General features: G+C 39.2%; 1 protein-coding gene across 2 annotated transcripts in view; it reads right to left on the minus strand.

Annotated features, from left to right (window-relative positions):
* Positions 1-4,663: 4,663 nt before the first annotated feature.
* ST8SIA4 (ST8 alpha-N-acetyl-neuraminide alpha-2,8-sialyltransferase 4) overlaps positions 4,664-24,370 on the minus strand; it is a 62,019-nt gene continuing 42,312 nt past the window's right edge. For both annotated transcript variants that reach the window (XM_027446366.3, XM_038170638.2), the window contains one exon: positions 4,664-10,540. In XM_027446366.3, the coding sequence (XP_027302167.2) occupies positions 10,258-10,540 (283 nt within the window). In that variant the 3' untranslated portion in view covers positions 4,664-10,257. The remainder of the gene's footprint in view (positions 10,541-24,370) is intronic.

Consider the following 24,370-nt stretch of genomic DNA (forward strand, 5'->3'; position numbering starts at 1 on the left):
GATGGGGTACACGAGAGTGGCTTGGTAGGCACCAAGTGGCAAGCCAAGGATAACACATGACACATGCCTTCCTGAAGGTAGACACAGGGCTGAGCACACGGTGCACTGCTGTTGCTCCATGTGAGACCCCAGGTCTGCCCTTTCCCCTAGGAATACCACCACCTCTTTTCCCACATATGTGGTGCCTTAAATGAGACTGTGTAGCAATATAGTCTCAGAAAAATAAGAAAACACAGCTTTTCACCACCCACTGCCACTCAGAGCCATGGCATCTGTGGTGCACTGGCAGCTGCACACCCACAGGTGCCAGTCCCACAGCAGGGCCTGCCGTGTTGGCAGCAAGCAGGCCATGTGTGCTGCTGCTGCTCAGGCCATGAGTACTACCACTGTTCACAGGCAGAGCTCTCTGCTGCTGGGCTGTGATCCCCGACACTCATGTGGCATTCATAATGAGCAGGCTGCCCTGACAGGTATCTGGGACCCATTCTGTAAAGGGGTTATGCCTGGCATTCTGCACTGAAGAATGTTGTACATTGCATACACTCAGTGGCACCATCACAAGCCCAGCAGCTGACAGTATGTTTGCTTTCAGAGTGCTGAGACCATCCACAGCCATACCACTGGGCCGGCTGTCAGTGCTGACACAGTGCAAAGTCTTTCTGAAGGAGAGACAAAATAGATACGTTTCCTGGGAATCACATCCAAACGTACTAGTAAGCTCCCATAGAAAAGGAATACCTTGCCAGATGGATATTGATAATGTATATTTGAAAACTAAATACAATGTATTAATAAACAATTTTATCCTGCTTCAAGATTTCTGATGTAAACATAGTGTGGATTTTTGTTTGTTGTAAACCACCGTATGATCAGAAACTTCAGAAACTCCCTCCCCTTCCTCCACTGAGTCTTGTTCAGAGACACTTTTACTGAACAACATTTTCCTTGCCCTTGGGCAAGAGGCTTTAATGTATCCCAGTTCTCACTTCTGAGAGATATACTCATTTGGATAATATGCAAATTGTAAGGGGAAAGACAGAGAAACAAATGAAGGACTGATGGAGCTGCCTAAAAGCTGTTAGTTCTCCTAACAAAATTTTGAAAGTGATAACTAGAAAATTTTACCTTTACTGACTCCTGTTTCTTAATTACCTCTTTTGAAGCTGAGTCACTTGCTTTGACAACCCTATTCTAGTTTTAGTCACTACTTGTCATCATAGAATCACAGAATGGTTTGGGTTAGAATGGACCTTAAAGATATTCCAGTTCCAACCCCCTGCCATGGGCAGGGATGCCACTCACTAGATCAGGTTGCTCAAAGCCCCATCCAGGCTGGTCTTGAACACCTTCAGGGATGGGACATCCACAGCTTCTCTGGGCAACCTGTGCCAGTGAGTCACCTCCCTCTGAGTGAAGAATTTCCTCCGAACATGTAATCTAAATCTCCTTTCTTTTGGTTTAAAACTGTTCTCCCTTGTCCTATCACCATCTGCCTGTGTAATAAATTTCTCTCTATCTTTTTAAAAAGCTTCTTTTAAGTACTGAGAAGGCTGCAATAAGGTCTCTCCGGTGTCTTCTCTTCTCCAGGATGAACATCCCCAGCTTTCTCAGCCTGTCTTTGTAGGAGAAGTGCTCCATCTCTCTGATCATCCTCACAGCCCTCCTCTGGACCCAGTTTAACAGGTCCACATCTTTCTTGTGTTGAGAACCCCAGACCTGGATGCAGCACTCCATGTAGGGCCTCACGAGGGCAGACACTTCTCCATTCATGTAACACCAGCCAGACTCGAAATGCCTATAAAGTGCAAAAGTTAGGACAGAGGAGGACACTTGTTCTGCCTGCTGGCAGACATGCCAGCTGGGCAGCCTTGTCTGTTCACAAGGCTATGTAGTAGCAGTAGTGAGACAGTTTTTTGAACCATTACATGGAAAAATATAAAAAGAAAAAAAGCAAGAATTCCCCAAAATCACATGGGGATGAATGGATCACGATGCATTTTACTCATGCTAATACTGGGAGAGAAGGCATTCCTTTGCAAGGTGACATGCTGAGCAATCCCAACGCTAGTAATACAAAAGGAAGAAAAAGGATTTTTTTATATTCTAAGAGGGACATCCTGCCCTATTCATCCAGCTGAGACTCCAGAAGCTTATTTGGCTTCCAGTATAGCTTTAGACAAAGCCTAAAGCCTCTTTTCTCTCAAACTCATAATTGACCTTTAATACTGAGTGGGGGTGGATGGTGTAAATTTGCAACACATCTCTTCCCAGGGAAGCTGTAGGGTGTTTCCTGAAGGTGGCATGTATCTGTGGTTTATTTTAACACTTACAGTATTTTGCCACAACTCAGTATTTACAATTCACCTACAGGACTTATCACAGCTCAGAGTAGTGAGCTGTCAAGAAGCTTTACTCTCAGTTACTCTCAGCTGACTGAATGCGCTCATATTGATCACGGACTTCCTCATCTGTTCGTTTTCAGTAACTCTACATCCCTTTACAGAAGGCCAAAAGTTTAATAAGAAGCATTTGACAATACACATTTCAGGGCCAACCATTGTGAAGTGAGAGGTCGTACTTGTAAGATATCGTAATGATATCAGACCTGGTTCTCGAGTATTTACAGGTTGGAGATGTAAACCCAAATCTTCTAGGATCTCTTTTACCAGGATTAGAAACACCATGTATTACTAGGGTGTCCCCTAAGACAAATTAAAGTGGGTGCAAACATGACGACAGGCCAAGGCACCATGTTCTCCCTGGGGTAACCATAGCCTGTAATGCTGCTCCATTAAATGATGTTAACTGAGCTGCCACCAGTCCCCTGGGCTGCTCTCTAATTCTGATTCCTACACTCTCTCAGAATAACAGTGCTCAACTCACATGGCTTAAAAAGAGCTAGATTCAAAGAGGCTTACTGGCTTCTTAATTACATGCAATTAGAAGCCAATCAGCTTGTTATTCCAGTCTTAAGAGACTGTGCTGTGGCCTGGGAGGGTGGACAGGCAGGTCTTGCTTTAACTTGTGTCCCCGGGGACTCTCAGAGGAGGTCAGTACCTGGTGCAAAGTAGAAACAGAAAAGGCAGCTTAAATTGCTCTCCCTGGCAGGAAGAAAACAGCCTTGGCACCATGCTGAGCCAGGGCTAGTTACCCCCAAGCCACAGTGAGAAAGGAAAACACAGCCCATAAGTGTTATTTCTCTCCCAGGTTTATAGCAACATCTTCACACTGTGCTTCAGCACATCTGCCTCTATGTCTGAAAACAAAAGTTTGGAGATACTGCCTGCCTGCCAGCTCTGAGGGTGTAGGAAAGAACCTTAGTGTGTTAGCGGAGCTGCAAATACAGGCTCCTGGTCTCTGGGGTAGGCAGGGAGGTGATGAGCCCCAGGGACTGCATGGAGAGGTCTGTGATACAGCAGAGGCAGCTTAGGTGCTCCCGTAGAGACACACAGCTTAGGAAACACGGGTAGAGGAGAAGGGCTACTTTCATGATGGCAACCGTGCTCGCTGACCTTTATCAACAAGAAGATGCTCACCATGGGAGTTTAAGAACTCTGTGATGGGAGTGTTGAAAAGAGTGATCAATCTGTCCGATGTCAAACTTCTTAACTAAACTTATCTTGAAATCACTTCACTTCCTGTCCTGTGGGTCTGTACCACTCTGGTACTCCTGGAGCTGTGAGTACAGACTAAAGCAAAGCAAGTGTCACCTGCTTTGCACCACAGGAGGAAGCAGTAGATTGTTCTCCTTGCCCCCTGGGCTGGCCCCACTGTTGCCCCTGGGAGCAGGAGGGCTGGGAGCTGGATGATGGCCAGGATGCAGAGTTGTAGCTGCCCCCTCAGCCAACATGGGAGGCTGGTCAGCAAGACCCCAGTAGCACCATGATATGCTTTGCTTTTGGCCCTGTAAGTGCAGGGCTCCTTGAGGTTTGGTAGGCCACACAGAGGCCTACCACCCACCACCTCTTGGAGTGGAAACTCTGTAGGAGCTTTTGTTACAGTGCTGCCAGTGGGGCTTGTCATGAGGCAGAAATCCTCAAAGCAGCTCTGTGAGCAGTGGCTGGTCTTGGTGCTGGGCCCCTGCTGCTGAGCACAGATGGGGGCCAGGGAAAAATTTGTCTCTATTTGTCTCTCAAAGGAAGTCCTAGTGATGTGGGGGTCAGTCTCTCCTCCCAAGCAAAAAGTGATAAGAGGAAATGGCCTCAAGTTGCACCAGGAGAGGTTTCAGTTGGATTTTAGGAAAAATTTCTTTAGGAAAAAAAAGGGTTGTGAGGTATTGGAACAGGCTGCCCAGGGAAGTAGTTTAGTCTCCATCCCTGAAAGTATTCAAAAGACGTGTAGATGTACTGCTTAGGGACATGGTTTAGTGGTAGACTTGGTAGTGCTAGGTTAACAGTTGGACTTGATCTTGGAGATCTTTTCCAGCCTAAGTGAATCTATGATTTGTAACTGGAGCTGGCTGAATTCACCAGTGCACACACTCAATCCATGGACACCCACATTCGCAGCCCTGAGCACCAGCATGGGACCCCCACCGCCTGATGCCTGCAGTCTGACGCCGGTAGCCAGCAGCCAGCCCACTCACCCCAGTCCCCAGGAGCTGCCACCAAGCCCCTGCTGCTCCTCCCTTCCCCCCAGGACAGAGACTAAGATCACGCAGAGAGGTTGCTGAGAGAGGATTTAATGGGGAGACAAGATAGGCTGTGGCAATCAGGTGCAGGGCTCGGCCAGACAAACGTGCTGACCGGCTACAGCTCACACGCGACCGGCCCCTTTCCTACCCTTTCTGTCTGTTCCCCATTTTTCTGCCCCCTGGCCCTTTTCCCTGCTCATTGCCTCATCACCTGGCACAGTCCCAGTGACCCCCTCCGATATCCTGGACCCTCAGGTCTGTATATCATCAGTCACTAAGTCCCAGTTCATGTGCAGTTTCTTGACAGTCCATACGTTACTGTGAGTGACCGTCTTGTCTTTGTTGCCATTACGTTTGTTTACCATGTTTGTGTCTCTGTGTACTTTATTGCTTCCCCCTTTTCCTCAGTGCCCACTTGAGGAGGTCTTCAATCAGATAACCGTAATGGAAGAAACGTTCTCACACTCCATGTATCCTTACCAGCAGCGTGACTGACTGGACTCAGTCCTGGTTAATACCTCTGTTACTTGTCGGTCAGGTTTGTGTCTGTCTGTGTTCTTGTTTATGGCTTCCTCCTTTTCTTAATATCCCCTTTTGTGTTGAGAAAGTCCTTGAACAGACACCCTTAAACAAGCAGACACACTCTCTCCTTTCACATATCTTTACAATAAGTATGTAATTGAAAAATACTATCACAACTGTGTTACAAAGGAATATGGAAGAGAATATAGCAGAAAAAAAAATGAAAAAAAAATCTTTATTTTACAGTTGTACAAATAAAAAAAACAATCCCCAATAGCTATACTTGAAATAATATTAAAGTGTCAGACATGACAATCCTGACAGAATACATATCAATACTTTAAACCACAGAAATTGTATTACATATGCTCAGTAGCAATAGTACTGTGCAGGAATGATGCTCTCTGTAAACGCTCTTCCTCTGTTTTATCTACATTTAGAAGAATTGTGCTTTTCCCTACACAAAGTAACAGTGCTCTTAAAAATAAATAATGTGCAATTTCAGAGTCATATCCTGAAATATGCTAATCTAGATCCCCATCTAAATCCTGGACATGTCTCACCCAGGAAAGTCACTGTAAGGAGTGCTCAGCACTTTTCCAGATCAAACACTAATAAAAGGTACTGAACCCACAGCTCTTTTTCTTCAAATTGCAATAAATTTAAAAAAAAAAGAAAAAGAAAAAAAAAAAAAAAAGGTGCTGTCCTCAAGTCATCAATGTCTTGATTTTATTGTTTAACAAAAGAATGGTACAGTTTTTATTAGACATTAGGTTGTGTAAACTGGCCAAAGTTTGAAAGGCTCAATAGATCTTGTGTCTGGAGAGTGGCTCAGAGCTGTGGGAGAAAGAATTGTCCCAACGCTGAAAACGTAACAATCAAAGGTATTTATCTATTATTTTTATGAAATATAAGAGAAAAACTCTCTGCCACAGAAACATTAACATAGCAATTTGAAAAATATACACTGTCTGCTGTCCTGATGTAGCTCCCGGTTCTTATTTTTAACATACATTTAGGAACCATAGCTGGCAATTGATACGATTTATGTGAGGATGAATTTGAGGAACACTCAGTCCATAGGTGTTCCACAGATGATCCTCAACAGCGCAGATATTGTCACAGTATTAGGGATCCTTATTTTTATCCTATATACTTCATATTAACTGTTGATAGTGTTGGATGATAAAAGTAATAATCATAATAAAGCCTGCTTATCTGATATGTGCTGTAGGCAACACACGATATATGAATGTTTATGAAAAAGAGAAATCATCCAAGGCAGCTACAGAGGCTTAACCTGGTGACTGCTGCACTGAGAAGGACCACAAGGTGAAATTTATTCTGCAGTAAAGTCCCTATTCATCTAAGGCATCCCTCTCCTTCCCCAGTCATCTGTAGGGAAAGTGTCACACAGGGGAAGTTAACTGGTCTCTTTCAGGACCTGGGCTGCCTAGATACAAATACACAAAGACTTCCAGGGCAATATAGAGCCATGACGTCTAAGGGAAGGGTGTGAGAAGATGTTGGCAATGAGTCCACTGTCACAGCCTCCCAGCAATGAGAGGGATAACAGGAAAACATCTGAGCATGTCCAACCTCAGGTCACTGTACTATAACCGATGGTCACAAAGCACCTCAAAATGGACACTTTGCAGCACACCAAACTGCATACATGCCAGGGACCCCCAGAAGCTTTGGGTTCCATCTGGACACATGCATATACATGTATATATATTTTAATTCATACAAGAGCAATAGACTAAAAAGTCTCTTTGCACTTGTAAAAACCTGCATGGTCAAAGATTACAACTGCTAATTGCCTCAGATGATGTTCTGAAACCTGCCACTCACCTCCTTACAAGTCCAACTCAGGACAAAGCTGAGGCAGGTGAGACAAGAGATGGGTTAGTGAGGAGTCACTATGCTTTCTGTGTGGAAACACACCTGGGTGTCAGTTTGAGTGGATGGTGCTTCGAGAAGCATTGGGGGTGAGGATAAAAAGCCACAAGACTGCAGCTCATGGTGCCAGAAGTGTGAAATATGAAGTGTGAAATATGAAGTCTGCAGGTAAAGGCCCAGTTTTGAGAAGGTATAGACAAGCTACTGTTGCCTTGGAAGCAGGTGCTACTATCACAGCATGTGTCAAAGCAGATTTGAGAAACCTTGCCCTGAATCACCCTACCAGACATTAATCACAAGGTGGAAATTTGGACTCCATGGCTTGTGTATTAAAGTTGATTTCATTCACAGAGAATCAAATGTTACTCTTGCAAAACAGGCTCAGGACAAATTTTTCTTCATCTGCTGACTTACAAAGGCAATCTTTGGAGTGGATGATATGCCAGAGGGTCATGCTGCTATCCAGAAAAACCTGGACAAGCTGGAGAAATGGGCTGACATGAACATTATGAAGTTCAACAAGAAGAATGCAAAGTCCTGCACTTGGGAAAGAACAAGCCTGTTGTGACAGTGACAGAGCACTGCGACAGGTGACCCAGAGAGTGTGTGCAGTCTCCCTCCCTGGAGGTGTTCAAAAGCCATTTGGACATGGTCCTGGGCAACCTGCACTAGGTGGCCCTGCTTGAGCAAGGCGGTTGGACCAGATGAACCCTTCCACCCTTGGCCATTCTGTGCGATTCTCTGTGACTAAAACCTGCCCTGAGGTTAAACAAACAAATAAAACAAAACAAAACAACAAAACAACAAAACAAAAACAACAGCAACAACAATAAACTGTCAGTTTGTGTTTTAGTCTACTTGAATTCCCTTTTTGGCCTAACACTAAAGTGAAGAACAAAAGATGTTCTCAGAGTAAAAGGTAAAGCTCATCAGGTGCTTTTCTGAGCTTCTGTGAGACTGTCATCTGTGAATTCAACAAGGGAAAGTCAGTCAATGTATATAAAATATGTTTTAAAAAATTGACAGCAGCAAAACCCTAACAGAAGGAAGAGGAATGTGGCCACCCTTCATCAAGGAAATACCCTTGTCCTAAACTACAGGTTTATACAGCATACATAGAACACTATGTGGTTGATCAACAAGAATTAAATACATTCTGGTCTGTACTACCTAGTACCTAGTGCTGTCTTGGTTTCAGTGGTGATCATGCTATGACCACATAAGCTGAAGTACACTGTCCTGTGTAGGAGAGACAGGTGAATAAGAAAAGATGCTACTGTGTCCTAGGTACAGCATAATGACTTTCTGTTTCCCATCAACTTCTGGCAAACATGTTTACAAGGCAGTGGTTTACCCTACTGCACTTGCATAATCACAGACCTCTGGCCATGCATAATGAAACACATGTGAACTTAAGAGGAAAAATAGGTAACAAGTGATGTTTTTAGCTAGTAAATGTTTTTGAGTATTGTGCTACATATGAAAGTGCTCAGACTAGCTCAAAGTTCAAGAGATGCACTGATATAATATTTGGAGATGAGGACCTAAACTAGAGTTGAAAACACAGCAAGAAAATACCCACACATTGTACCTGCATGTCTCCTTCTTATCCTAGACTGACATGAAAATGGTGGAACCACAGTGTTCTTCCTTTACCTGCTCCATTAGAGATAACACATATCATTATGCACACACATTTTGTATCTTTGTACAAGTGGCACTGACACTCCACCCTACCCTACCCTAATGTAATTCCTTCTTCTCTTTTCTGAAAGAAGAGAGGAAAAGAACTCTCATTTTCATGAATAAACAAGATGCTCAGAAAAATCAATGTAAGATAATGCAGCTCTATGTTATTTCAGGCAATTACATATCAGAACATCAAGCTCACAGAAAAGAGGTATATTAGAGATATCATCCAACACCATTAGAAATTTAAGCTTTAAAAGAACTGCTTGATCTGCAGTTCATTTATTTTGCATTTAATTGGCTAAACCATTTTTTTTTCTTTAAACATGTTCCACTATGTCACCTGAGTTCCTTTAGACTTTATGTTTTCCTTTCAATTAGGAATAAAAATCATATTTATATTTGAATGCATGAAATAGCTTCTTTACTCCTGCAGATTTTTCTGAAGAATTAGATTCTATAGGCAAAGTAAGTAAAGAGTCTTTGCTTTGAGATGCTTCACTCAAAACTTAAAAAACATGTTCTCTTCAGCAGCAAAGAAACATCATACTAAATCTACTCTATTTCTTCAAGGAAAGGAAAAATAGTGTACACTACAAGAGCAATCTTTGGTACCAAAAATAAGGGCACCTTTTTGTAAGTGTGTCTTCAAATCTGAACACAACAGAAACACTTCTCATTAAAAAATGGCTCAAAATGACCTATCTCTGAGTGGTTCCATGTATTGACAGCTGTAGCTAGAAAAACAATTGGGAGGTTAAAGGTTGTGTGACAGCAGGATACAACACAACAACAATTGACAAAGTATTTGATATTTCCCTCCACCCTCCCACCTCTTTTTTTTTTTCTTTTTTTTTTTTTTTTTGTTTCCCAAGACAATTCAATAAGATATTTACTTTTAATTATTCATAACATTCTCAAAACAGTTTAAGGATTCAAATACTCAAAAACAACAAAATTCAACCAACAGCAATAAGAAAAACAGCAACAAAAGCTGAGGTTATAATACAAGATCAGAAACAGTCCCCTGACTGAAGGCATTTACTTATTTGTTTGATCTTATGGACTTCACTTTCTCTACTCAATCCCATCATGATTTTTTTCTCTTTTCCTGCAAAAGCCTGGTTTATTTGCTCAAGAGAATATTCAATCCATGGGGGATTTCTTCTGTGGGCTGTCTGACCACAGTGGCAAGTCAGCAGTAAGCAGGCTATATTTTTCTTCTTTAATTCATGATGAATGTATCAGTGGATTCTGTAAACACTACTGAGTATACATTCAAGCTTTGTTCTTAGTGAAAGTGGCACTTACTTGAACCCTTGCAGTCAAGATAGCTTAGTTTTATAGCACTTTACAGGTATAATAGCTGGTTATGTACTTCTGATAAAATTCCTTTTTCCAATGGCTTAGCGGGTATTGACACATATCCTCATTGGGATCCCATTGCCATTCCACAACATCTTTATGATGAAGTGCATCTTCTGTACTTCTTACTGTACTTTGCATGTGCTTTATTGCTGTACACATTTCCCTGTTGTTAATTTAAGTGCTCCTCTGTTATGTAATACATATAAAGTTTTAAACTCTAATGGCATCCTGTGAGGACTGGCATTAGAAAAGTACCGATACTTCAGATCATCATAATAATGATATTTGACTGGTTTTCCATGTAAATCCTTCGGGAATGGCCAAAATCCATACAGGTGAATTTCATCACAAAATCTGGTGGCAAGCGTGTACATGAGGAGACCAGTGCTGGGTCGTTTGATGTGGACCTTGTTCGTCAGCCAATAGCTGCAAAGAAAAAAATTACGTTAAAATATCTCATACAACTTGGTGTGAATTAATCATGTCAGTCATGTAAAAGTGCTGATTGTGGATGACACCAACATGACACATTGGAGTGTCAACACACTGGAGCGAAGGAATGCCATCCAGAGGGCCCTTAACGGGCTTGAGAGGTGGGCCTGTGTGAAACTTATGAAGCTCAACAAGGCCAGGTAGAAGGTGCTGTGTCTGGGTCAGGACTATACTAAACACAAATGCAGGTTGGGTGAAGAATGAATTGAGAGCAGCCCTGAGGATAAGGACCCAGGGGTGCTGGTGGATGAAAAATTGAACATGAACTAGAAATGTAAACCAAGAGTATCCTGGGCTGCATCAAAAAAAAAAAAAACTGTAGCTAGCTAGCAGGTTGAGGCAGCAACAAGAGAAAGACATGGACCTGCTGGAGCAAGTCCAGGGGAGGGCCACAAGGATGATCAGATAGCTGGAGCACCTTTCCTGTGAAGACAGGCTGATGGAGCTGGGAGTGTTCAGCCTCAAGAAGAGAAGGTTCTGGAGAGGCCTCATTGCAGCCTTTCAGTATTTAAAAGGGGCTTATAAAAAAACAGATGGGGAGAGATTTTTACTAGGGACAATACTGACAGGAAAATAAGTAATGGTTTTAAATTAAAAGAGGCTAGATTTAAATTACATATAAGGAAGAAGTTCTTTACTATGGTGGTGGTGAGGCACTAGAACAGGTTGCACAGAGAAGCTGTGGATGCCCCATCCCTGGAGGTGTTCAAGGCTTGGTTGGATGGGGCTTTGAGAAGCCTGGTCTAGTAGGAGCTGTCCCTGCCCATGGCAGGGAGTTTAGACAAGGTGATCTTTAATGGTCTTTTCCAACTCAAACCATTCTGTGATTCTAAACTCATTTTTATCTATTCATTTTTTTTTTTTTTTTTACATTTATTTTAAATATAAAACAAACAAAAAGTTTATTCTCTCTAAGCTGAGATCATGAATGGTGACACTGGATTTGGCATGCCTTTATACCACCTAGAAGAAAAGTGACAGTGCTGAAGAAAAGCTGTCTAAATGAAGTTCTCAGTTCAGGCTTTAAACCTAATAAGAACTCACAATTTCTGCAAATGCTAGAAAATTGCAGTTAACCTCCTCACTCCAGAGGTCAGGCAACACAGCCTCTTGCTATAAGCTTTAATCTCCTGCAGCATGCAGTTCACCTTATCAAGTCACCCCTACTCTGGCCAAGTGATTATTTCACAGATTATTTGACTAAATAGAAAAAAAATAAAAATACAAAATGTAACACGTTACAGAACTTAATACAAATGAAGATTTACTTACTTTGTTTCTGAGTAACTACTCAAAGCTTCCTGTTTGCTAATGGCAGTCTTTGAAAATGTAAAAATCTTACATTAATAATTGAAAAATGGTTTGTATTTATTTATGCACACAATCCTACTGAAGCTATGGGACTGTTTGTTTGTTTGTTTGTTTTTCTGATCCAGTAATAATGTGTCTGATTGTGAATTTAGAAGCCACAGGGAGTTTTCAAAGAAAAACAGTGTATCTACCCACAAACAGTGGGTAGATACAGAACAAATGTGAGAACTGAACAGGATTGCAGCATGTAACTCACATTGGTACCTTCAAAATTTGTCACCAACATTGTTTTTCACCCCCAGTCTTTAAAAATAAAACTTCAGTGAAATACTTCTAGCCTGGTTTGGCAATATATATAGTAAATATACATAGTAAATAATAGCAGTCTGGAAGTACTGGAAAATGCTTTTCCCGGACCTGATTCAATATAGAGTTTATTAACACTTTACAGAAACACTGAAAGGCATATAGAAACCTAAACCTGGTCAAACTGTGGAAACAAGCAGCTGCAAGTAGGGAAACAAATCAGGACCTTACATAGCATTGCCACACAAACCTAAACCATTGCACTGTATTGCTGTTTTCTGAGGTAACTGTAGATTGTTAATTATTTCTACCACAGCCTAGACAAGCCAGCAAGGGAGATTAGCCGCACTGGACCAGAGTTAGCTATTTGTTAAACAGGGTTGCAATAAGTTTGCAGTTTAGAGTATACAACCAGATTAATTTAAAGACACTTCGGGATATAGCAGGATGATACTTGATAACATCCACTCATTTGAATGAGAAAAGATAGCAAAAAATATGTCTTTAATCGAATGTTTAAGTGTCTTAAAAGCATCAGGTGCTATGCAACATTAAAAATAATCATCCCATTGAACCTGGCCTCTTCAGTCTCCCTCTTTTCCAAAAATACACAGGCCCTAAAGGCTGATGTTTTTCAAATCACAGACATATATATGTATGAAAGAGGTTTTGTTTTTTTTTTTTTTTTCTATTGTAGTCAAATTCTTTTTAGAAAACTGAAGGATTCTATAAGCAGAAAGCAATTCTAGGCTGACTGATTGCCTTTCCAAAGTCCACAGAGGGAATGACTCAGAATTTTGTTTGGCTGTAAAAAAACAAACAAACAGGATGGTAGAAATCATATTCGAGAAGCAAATGCAATGGGAATAGTTGCATATACAAATGACTCATGTACTATACACCAGTTTTCCAATGTTTTCCTAAACCTGAGTTTTCAGACAGAAGTTCTGGAGATATTAAGCAGTTTGCTTCCTACTCTGAGAAAATTATTCATCATTTTAAAACAAGACAATCAAAGGGGAGATTCTAGTGACTCTTGGTCAACTGCCGGCTGAAGATGAGCCAGCAGTGTGCCCAGGTCACCAAGAAGGCCAACAGCATCCTGGCTTATATCAGGAATAGTCTAGCCAGCAGGACTAGGGAAGTTATTGTCCCTCTGTACTTGGCTGTGTTGAGACTGTACCTCAAACAGTGTGTTCAGTTTTGGCGCTCTTACTACAAGAAGGACACTGAGTTTCTGGAATACATTCAGAGAAGAGCAACAAAGTTGGTGAAGAGACTAGAAAACAAGACTTATGAACAGGGGGAAACTTATGAACATCTGGAGAAAAGGAGGCTGGGGGAAGACCTTGTTGCTCTCTAAAACTACCTGAAAGGAGATTGCAGAGATATGGGTGTGGGTCTCTTTTCTCAGGTGACAAGCAATAGGATGTAAGTAAACAGATTCAGGTTGCAACAGGGGAGGTTTAGATTGGATATTACGAAGAATTTCATCATGGGAGGGGTGGTTGTGCATTGGATTGGGCTGCCCAGAATAGTTGCCATCCCTGGCAATATATAAGAAATCTTTGGATGTGACACATAGAAGGACATGGTTTAGACTTGGCAGTGTTAGACTGATGGTTGGGCTTGATGATTATAAGGGTCTTTTCCAACCTAAATTATTCTGTGATTATTTATTTCTTTTTTTTTTTTTTTTAATTTATTTTTATTTTTATTTTAATGTTTGCTTGTAGAGATGTTATTGAAAAAACAATGCTGACCACTTTTGGCAATTTGCATCACAGATATAAAACAGACTGAAACTGAAACACAATTATTTACTTTTTGTAGAAGCTACCATTTCCCTCTTCAGAAGTAATTTGGTGCCCACTCTAATCACATGCAGTCAACTATCTACATGAATCTATGTGAGTGTCCTTAGCCAAACAGTAATCAAACTTGTTGCATTTAGTAAAATACTGCTATCATCTAAGCTGAACTTCAACCTTACAGGAATAGGAAAATGGCTGTGATGAAGAAAATTAGCAGTAAAAAGGTATATCTAAATATCTTAAAAGGCCACAACAACTACTTAGTGAGAGTTTCTGTACAGGAATAAGGATTAAAGATGTAATAAAGAGCTTCTCACAATTTTAGAATTTAAATGCAAATCCTTTCTTCTGCTTTTCATAGTCCAAAATCATAGATAAAGGACATTTAACTTATTGGTTTCCAAATTCTGAATTCAAAACATGGTACTGGTTGTGCTTACTGTTGAAAGTTTGCAACCCGGCATAAATCCTGCCCCAGAACAAAAGAATACAAGTAACTCAATGAATGAAATGGTTAGAGGCATTCAGAGCTCCAGCTTCCTGCAGCACGTTTGATCTTTGCAAACTCCTGGCTCCCAACCTCTTCTTGAATTGATAAAATGGACTGTGTGGTGTGAGTAGCCCTTTGTGATTTTGGTACTGAAATATGTGTTATCTTTTAAGTCACTCAAACTTAGTCACTTAGCTACTCAAATATGAAACTTTGTTAAGGCTGAATTTTAGAGATACCTGATGTTGTAAATGCTTTTTTTGCACCTGTTTTCAGTTTCTAAAGTTTTGTTATAACATCAGTTTAAGCCTAAACTTAAAGATAAGCCATAATATATTCTTCTTACCTGTTTATCTGATATGCACTAATTCTCTGTGCAACTAAGATTAGAAGGTGAGGGAAGCACACAGATCCAAAAGCACACAGAACCACAGATCCAAAAGAGGATCATTTGTTTCTCACAACTTGTCTCCAGATCTTCACTAATGACCAGGCAATTCCTGATTTTCAGGTAGGATAGAGAAGTAATTTAAATCTACAAAGGAAGAGGTGAATCTTGCCGTGTTAGAAGTTGGAGTCCACTATTAAGCCCATATGTATCTGGCTGCAGTCACATACCGCGTCACTGCAGTACTCCAGTGACTTGATCTCCTGATAATTGTGCTAAAAAACCTCCGTTGTGTGGCCATGCTGTAAAGCAGACTACTTAATTTAGGGAAATGTGCCAATGTGTAAAAGCACTTCATTTCTGTAGCTTTGATGACTTGAAGATAGGTAGCTTAGAGAAAGACTGCAGAGTTTGCCTGCCCATCCCCAAAGCCACTGCCAGTCTGTCCTCACAGGAAAAGGCTTCTCATTACTTACTATATTCTCTCTTGCCTTACACATTTTTACTGCCTGCCAAGATGCCCAGGTTTTTCCAGGAGAGATGATCTCAGCCACTCAGTCATCCCCCAGCGTGTATTGCTACAAGGGTTACCCCTTCCCTGTTGTAGGACTCCACATTTGTTCTTGCTGAATTTCTTAAGTGTCCTGCTGGTCCATGCCTCCAGTCATCCAGCTAGATTTTCACCCAGCTAGTTGTCCAGTCATCCACAGTATAATATCCTAAACTGAATACAAGAGTATTCTGGAAGACAGTGCCTAATGCCTTGCTGTCATTGAGGTGTATGACACAGTGCCCTCCACTCATATACAAAATGTAGAATGTTTATAAAATGCGTGGTTATTTTACCAGCTAAACTTAGTAAAAGAGTGCAGTTGTCCCTTCATAAAGCAAGTTCCTTTTATGTGACTCACCTTTGTCACATAAGATCGTTTCTATTCCTATTCACACAGACAACAAACAAATTCTAACTGCTACTTTTAGAAAAGATTTTGACATTTTCTTGTGGAAGCTTATTTTTGTATTTCTATAAGAATAAAACTATAATCATCAGCAGACAGCAGTAGTACTTGATCAATAGAAAGTTGCATATTGAGAGATTTTGCAAGGATGTGTCCTGTTACTATGTGAAAGTAACACAACGGTCTGACATTGTGGAATAGGAAACATTGCTGAAATGAATGGAGATAGCATGGGCAAAAAGTTGAGTATAGGACTGAAAATAAAAACAGAGCTTGCTAGATTCAAGGAAAAAAATAAGATACAATTCAATAATTCATTTACTTCTTCAGAGGTGCATGCAGAGGTTAGAACTGGTCAAAAGCTGCATGTGAGCCAACAAGGCAAACTACCAATACCTTTACTATTATGTGTCTGTCATTTGAGATACTTGCATGTCAATTCTTCTTATCCCAGAAACTGAAAGAAGTCTTTCCACTCCACGTAAAGAAGCAGAAATTGGATGACTCTTTACACTTGCTGTACCTCCATCAGAATCAAGCAAATTACATTAGAAAAATTGAAGCTTAAGGATTTTTTTTTACCATTGCAGTCAACAAACTCTCAGAATACCTAAGATCTGGCTTTCTACATCTACTTTTGAGTGTGTGTGTGTGTGTGTATATACACTTGTTTTGTTATTGTTGTTGTTGTTTTTAAATTTATTATTTCATTCAATCCTCAGAAAGTCATATTTTCTTAACCTCAGCTGAGCTCAAAGTGTTTAACTCAACCTTGAATAAAAATAATTGAAAGAAAGTGAAACCAAATGAAACATAGAGTGTGAACAGAATATAATATAAATAATTCCTTCTTTGATCAGGCAGTAAACCACCTGGCAAAATGATTACTTCCAATCACAAGTACAACACTTCAACCCAGTTCTTTGCCACTGGGTTCTGAAACAGTTACAATGCAGTGCAAGTTACAAATCAGGTGTACTGTACATTGGTCTTAAGCCTTGTGTCAGCAGTAAATTGGTATAATTTGTAATGATCTTGAAAAATGAATAGAACCATGAAGGAAAGGAGTATGAGCAGCAAAACTCCTTCTACAGTACAAAACTGCAAGAAAAGCAATTAAGGATGTAAAAGTCAACACTAATGTATGTGACATGCATCACTTTTATATACCCAGCAATCACTGGTACAAGATTGCTTTGACACTTGCACTCATGTTTTTATGGAACCTCAATATTTTGTCCTTTAAAAATACTGAACCTGTTTCTGCAATATGAAAATATCACCTATAGCTTAATTGCAGTCAAAACCACCAGGCTTCCACATCTAGCAAGATACCTTTAACAATTATAAAAATTGAATGCGCTATTATCAGCATGATTTCACGTGAAATGTTAATTGAATAATGTGTCACTACCTGGTAATGACTCCCCACAGCTATTGACAAAAAATAAATTTGAATAAGCACACAAAAAATATAGACATCCACTTTAAAGATAGTTGATAAATGAGCTTGCCACAAATGAGTAATATATAGAGGAACTGATGCCAATCTTCATTACATAAACTGGAGAATTCAGATAACAATTGTTTACTCTGCTCATGTGGAATAGGTGACTTCTGAATAGATTAAAACATGACATGTTCTTTCTCAAGGCTGTACTCAGTCAACAGGGAAAATCTGACCCGGTGGGCTACTTTCAATTATCAGATAATTTAGCATATTTAATGTTTTTACTTGCTGAGTCTACATACCAAATTCCACAGGGTTGCTCAGTATAAATGGGATCAGAATCAGTCTGGGTATATCCCACTGCACTTTTAATTACTTTTCTGGAAAGGACTGAATCTGAGGAAACATATATATTTATAACACTGAATAGCTCTGCAGGATTACATATCAAGCTCTGTTCATTGAGTGGCAGGCTGATCCCTGTGTGAACCTATTCATACACATTTGCCTGTCACAGAAATTCCTTCTACAGCCACTAAATGGAGGGAGTATTTCAAATTAACAATCTCAGAAATTTGATACGGCACATGAAGAAGCTAGAGCTTGTATATTGTCTCACTTATGCTCTCTCAAAAAATATCCTCAAAAAAAAAGAAAAAACCTGACATAGGGTAACGGGAGAAAAAAGTAACTTATGCATGAAGAGACAGAAAGCAGAGTAGTATAAAAAAGAGAAAACTAAGAAAGTTTCAAACTTATGTAGTGTGTAAAGAAGGTGAACAGGCTTTTTTTTTTTTTAACTTTAAAACAAGTACTACAACATAAAAGCTATGGACCCAATGGAGATATTCAATGGTACATCTAAAGTAGGCAGATTAAAGTACTTTTTCATACAATGCACCACTGAACTATGAAATTCATTGTTAGAGGATGTTTTGGATGACCATAGCCAACCTATTAAAAAGTGTCAAATTGGTAACATCCACAAATACAACATTGCAGATGAAGCTCCTTCTCAGGGATCTGTTAAACTGCTGACCAGAAGAACACAACTTGGCATCTCTGCTGTTACTTTTATGTGTTGGCACCTGGCATCAATATGACCACAAGCTAGGGAGAGCTCAACTTGAACAGACACTTTTATGGTCTTAGATCCAGCATGGCATTGGACTTGATGATCCTTGGTGGGTCCCTACCAACTCGGGATATTCTATGATTCTATGGCATGCTGGATAACATGGTGCAAATAGCAAATTATACTGAAGAAAGAGGTATCTTGTCACAAGAGCAGCAGACAGTTTACTAGGAATTTATGTTTGTAAATGTAGTCAGTTACATATTTATTCCCAAAAAAGAGAAGTTGAATCACTTGTCTGACCTTAACCTTTCTGTGGTCAAAGCCTAAAATTTCACTAAAATTCCACAACCCTTCATCTAACCCTCTCAGTTTATATGATTGTATTAATTAAAAATATGTATTCTCCCATTCCTTACTGAGATATGCCTTAGGCAGAAGACTGCATAACAAAAATGTGAAAGAATTAGTGTAAATAATACTGTGAGTGTGACAGCCAGTATGGAAACACTGCTGAAGGTTTGCATAAGACCTACTTTATAGTTTTCAATGTACTCTATTTTGAAATGGTATACACAAGAACTGTTTCAGCAAAAGAACATAGCATTTAATGAAAATCTGAAACACTCACCAAAACTGTCATTTGCTGTTTTGTAAGCTTAATTCACTACATCAAAATTAAGGGCTCATTTTTGTTTTCCTATTATTCTTTCACTTACATTGGCAAGTAAATTCAAATTCTTGCATATGAAGCAGATTTCTAATAACACTCAAGAGCCTGGACTCTGCCTGGCAATCTTCCTGATAAAGAGAGTGAAAAGAACTAATGACATTAATGGTGAACACAGTATGTTGCAACACCACAGCTAAATGTGGGCATGGCCAGCAGGCTGCCTTCAGTGTTAACAACCGTTCTGCAGAATCTTAACCACTGCGTGCAGGCTTTACTGTCTCTGGCAAAATAATTGAGAACATATTGAAGCTTACTTTTACCTATCTCAAAATAAAATAGTCCAAATTCCCTGTACAGGAGACTATTCTACTTTGCACCGTTGTTCTAGAATGATCTGCTGCCAGAGTGCTTTAGTCAATTTATGGCAAATCACCTCAATAAGAAAGGATCAGCTAAGGATAAAGAAATATCAAGATACAGCATAACACTGCACTTCTATTGCCAGTGAATAAAGAAACGGTGGTCGAAGTTAAGAACAGTTAAGCGTATGAATCTGTTGCTCATACATAAAAAGATTTTGGTGTAATGGCTAGAATCCTCTACAGCCATAAGCCATCTAATACATATTATTTGGAAGGATGGGGCAGTAAAGCTTATAGCTGAAGTAGAGAGACTTCATGGCTAATTAACAAGATACTTTTAAGATGGAGAATGTCTTTGACCCATTTCCATAATATTTCCAAGCCATCACAATACTCTCAATAGAACCCACACAGGCTTCTTCAATTTTCATCTACAAAAGAAATATTGACCTACATTTAGAAGAAAATCATAGGATGCACAAATCTCTTCAGATATTTGATAAGAACATCCAACCAAAGGAAAAGACCCCTTCTTCAGTCCTTGAATCAATGACAACAGCTTTTTATGTTAAATCATCATTAGTCTTAGTATACTAAGATCCCATGCTGCAGTTTTTGACCCATTCTTCATGAACAAGGACTTTCAAAATTGCCCACATATTGTTTTGATTTTAAAACAGGGCAGAGAGACAACAACCCTTTCTTCAGAAAAGCCTTCCAACAGATACATGCCACAGCATGACTACAGAAAATATGAGCCTCAGTCTTGTCACATCTTGGAGAAATAAGTTTAAGCCTTCATGTCCTTTGGAAGTGCTCTGCACTCCATGCTGTAGTACAAAGGGAGAGTGAAGGCCATCATCTTCCACCTGCTTCAGTAACTTCTGAAAGAAAAGTGCAGCACATAGAGATGGAACCTGATTTTTAACAGGCACAGGGCATCCTCAAAGCGTACCTACAAGGCCAAGGTTTTATTACAAGGCTGGGAGAAGGTCACACTGTCCACACCTCTGCAAGGCTAAGCAAGACTAAGCACCTGACAACCTGACCACTGCTGTCATGAAATACACTCCTATTTTCTTTCAGAAGTTACTGAAGCAGATGAAAGAGGATCTCCTTCATTCTCCCTTTGTAATACAGCATGGGAGTGCAGACAACTTGTGAAGGACATGAAGGCTTAAACTTGCTTCCCCAATATGTGACAAGATTTAGGTATTCCAGAATGTGGAGAGAAAAAAAAAAAAAAAAGTTAAATTTTATAACAAAAATCTAAATTTTAGAAAAATCCAAGTTGTTCTAAGTCTTTATCCAAGCCTGTCCTAAGCCTGAAAGCTGTGCCTTTACACAAGCCTGTTTTTACAAAACATACTTCAGCTGAAGACAGTTAGTTTCCTTACTTAGCCATGAAACTTTAGTAAATACTCTTATTTTCACACTAGTATGGGCAATGCTCAGTCTATGAAATTGATTAATGGAAGTCATCTTAAAGTTCTATGAAATAAATAATAGGAATAAAATTCTAAACTATTTAGAAATTGAAGAACCTAATGACTACATATCCAGACAGATAATAAAGCCATTCAAAACTTACTAGAGTAAGTAAACAAGTGACTCTTAGGCAAGAAGTAAGATTTTTTTTTTTTTTTAATATTCTCTATAATTCCAAAGAAATTTCAGTTTCTATTAGAAACACTCTCCTTCCTGAAGAAGTTGAATGTCACTTGGTTTGTTCCAGCAGCAAATAGTAAACCCTGGAAGAAAGGACTTCAAGAAACAGTATCTGCAAAGCTTACAGAACAAAAAAGAAATGAAAGTGAACCCACTATTTAAGCAATAAACAACATATATTTATTGCTATTCAATACTACACAATCCAATTAATTCTGCACTTAATCTACAGAAATAGTTGGAATACTTATCTATGTATATTTAAAAAAAAATAATTGTACTTATCTTTGAAAAGACTTTGTATAAGAAAGAAAACTATGACTTAACACATAGTGCACTTCAGATGTATCTGGTAAGAATAGCTGTCATCACTATAAAAGTGATAGTGTACTAACCTGGTCTAGCAGGTTCATAAAGAACCAGTCTGTAAAGAAACATCTTTCTCTAAGTTTCAGTCTCTGGGCTATGTGAAAACAGGATTGTAGAGATACTAGCAGAGGCCCGTATATTTTTCTTTTGTGACTGAAAGCAACTTTCATGTGGCTGGGTCAAATGAATGACATACAGACATAACAGTGTTTAAAGATAACTTGTTTAAAGATAAGGGTTGCAAAGGAGATTATATATGAGAAAAATTATCTACTTTGAATTTGAATGTTATTTACATGCTACTGGCCTGTCAGATGTTTTGAACTGACTTTAGTCTAAAAATGCTACAGCTACATGGGATTTTTTGATAAAATAGTTTAAACTCTTCTGTGAGTATTCCATGATATACAGAGAATCTCTGAAGCCAGATACTAACAGAGGAATACATACTTCATTATTCAGTTACCTGGATTTCTGGTCCCTCTGGAATCAGTTTACATTATTATTATACATCATCTGGAATCAGGTCTACATTAGCAAGCAGTGTGGACAATTAGGATTTGCTCTGTAGGGTGGGACAGTTGGTACTGAGTATGGGATGTCCACACCATGTACATAACATATTTTTTCCACCTGGCACCACAAGCTGAGTGTCCATTTGCAGCTGGGACATACTTCCTGTGACACAGGAATAGCCCAGTTTATTTTCACCTGAAAATAATGTGCTTTAAGACCCTTCCATAACATAAAGAACAGTAAAGGATCAGGACATTTACTTCAAAAATGCCCTGATTCAAACTAAAACCACTCATGTATGGACATCCAATAACAGCTAAATATTGACTTAAATGGTGGCAGGAACAGTTTCCAAAATATTTCTTGAAGATTGTAATTAGCATGTTTAGGCTGTTCTTCGAAGTTTCATGTTAAAACTAGCCTACTGTACTAGAAAAAGCAACATATCCATCTATCATGTATCTATCCATCCATCCATCCATCCATCCATCCATCCATATTTATATAGATAGATATATCTATAATATCTATATCTATCTCTATATAATATCTATTTCCTAATAACGAAGGTGATGTCCTTTTTATTCTCCTCAAAGTCAACAAATCTGTCAAGAATGAAGATCATGAGAAAAGGTGCCAAATCTAAACTGGGTTTGGTACTCATTAAGAAGGAATGGTTGCAACTATGTTAGCACACAAACTAGGTCTTACTTGGTATTGTCATGCTTTGGTTGCCACTGTGAAGCGCAAAGTAAGTAAATAACAGAAAAAAAAAAAAGAAGAAAAAGGAATAACTGTGTGCAGAGGTATGTGAGAGTGCAACTGCATTTCTGAAGGAGAACATCATCTAGGAAACAGCTACTTATTTTTCAAGACAATTTAGACCAAAATAAAAGCAATGCAATAAGGACATTTTAAATGTGATAAAGATGATCCCAATTGCAGAAGTTGGAAGTAAAGATAACTATAGAAGCTTGAATAATTTAACTGTTTATAGCTTAATGATATTGGCAGACTGGGCTTGACCTACTTCCAACTAATTACATGTCTATACATTCCGTATATTCACTTCACAATAACCATCTTCTCATAGCCTTACTGGGTAGGCTGGAATGCACACACATCCTGTAACATTGACATACTATTTTTAAGACTTCCTTACCAAGTTACTTTGTGCTTTTGCACAAAATTCTAATCTTACAAAGGCCATGTTGGAGGAAAAGTTGCAATCTCAGGTATTTGGAAGTTTTGTGATCTTTCTTCAGTAGGGCTTTGCATTTGATCCACATCGCCTAACAGGAATCTTTCCTCATGACACAATTTCATTAATGATAGGAAAATATGAGCTACACTATGTCCCCTGTTAAATAAGTATCTCCAAATCTCATGCAATTCAATCAAACAGAAATATTTGGTTGGAACTTCATAAACAACTCGTGTATAATCTTAAAGGCAGTTCAGCTCAATCTTTTGTAGGCCCTTCAGGTCTCTGAAAACCCAGGCTTTCACTACATGATTCTCTTTCATGACCAAGGAAGAAGAAGCAAAATACCCAGCAAAGCTTTTCTAAGTGAGACAGTTTGCTGGCTGGAAAGACATTTCTATCACACAGTCTTATAGACCTACATAATATATAGCGATAACAGCAACAGTCCTCTGTTACTCATGAGTGGAGACAGAAAAACATTCCGAGAATTTGAGTTAATGGTAATGCTCATGACTGGTGAATATGCTAAGCACAACAGAAGAGATATGTGCTACTTTGCCCACACAGATTTGCTAATGTGCTTCAACTAGAGAATGTCTCTGCTCTAATACACTTCATCAGACCAGCAACTTTAATTAGTGCTAAGCTCTGCAGTTTTCCTTTGTGATTTAACATATATTAGGGAATCTCTAAACTCATTGTAACTGGTTGAACACCACTATGTCCCTATTCTCAATCACCAACACACACAAGGAAATAATGATTAGAAACCTTAAGCATGCTAATGGTGCTAGTGAAAAACCTCAGCAGGAGAAGTAGTATTGGGTTTCCATTCTGGAAAGCACACTGGGCCCAATCCTAACAAGGCAGTTATGGAAGTAGGCAAAAGAAAGCATATCAATTTTAAGTAAATTTGACAAGAAATATAAGTATTTTTTAAGGAGTTGACTGTTTTTGTTGTTCTTGTTGTTTTTCCTTCTCATATGCATTTTAAATGTTACATATATCTTTCTCTAAAAGATCATTGGGATTAATTTGGAATAAACAGAAATGATGAACCAAAAGGATGAAAGGGAGGAAGAAAAAGAATCATGATCATATTGTAAATGGCACAAGAGAATTTAATTGGTCTTACAGAATAAAATACCTTTGCCTTCACAATTAATTTTCTGTTCA

The sequence above is a fragment of the Anas platyrhynchos genome, chromosome Z, assembly GCF_047663525.1.
Source record: "Anas platyrhynchos isolate ZD024472 breed Pekin duck chromosome Z, IASCAAS_PekinDuck_T2T, whole genome shotgun sequence".
In the NCBI taxonomy this organism is placed as follows: domain Eukaryota; kingdom Metazoa; phylum Chordata; class Aves; order Anseriformes; family Anatidae; genus Anas; species Anas platyrhynchos.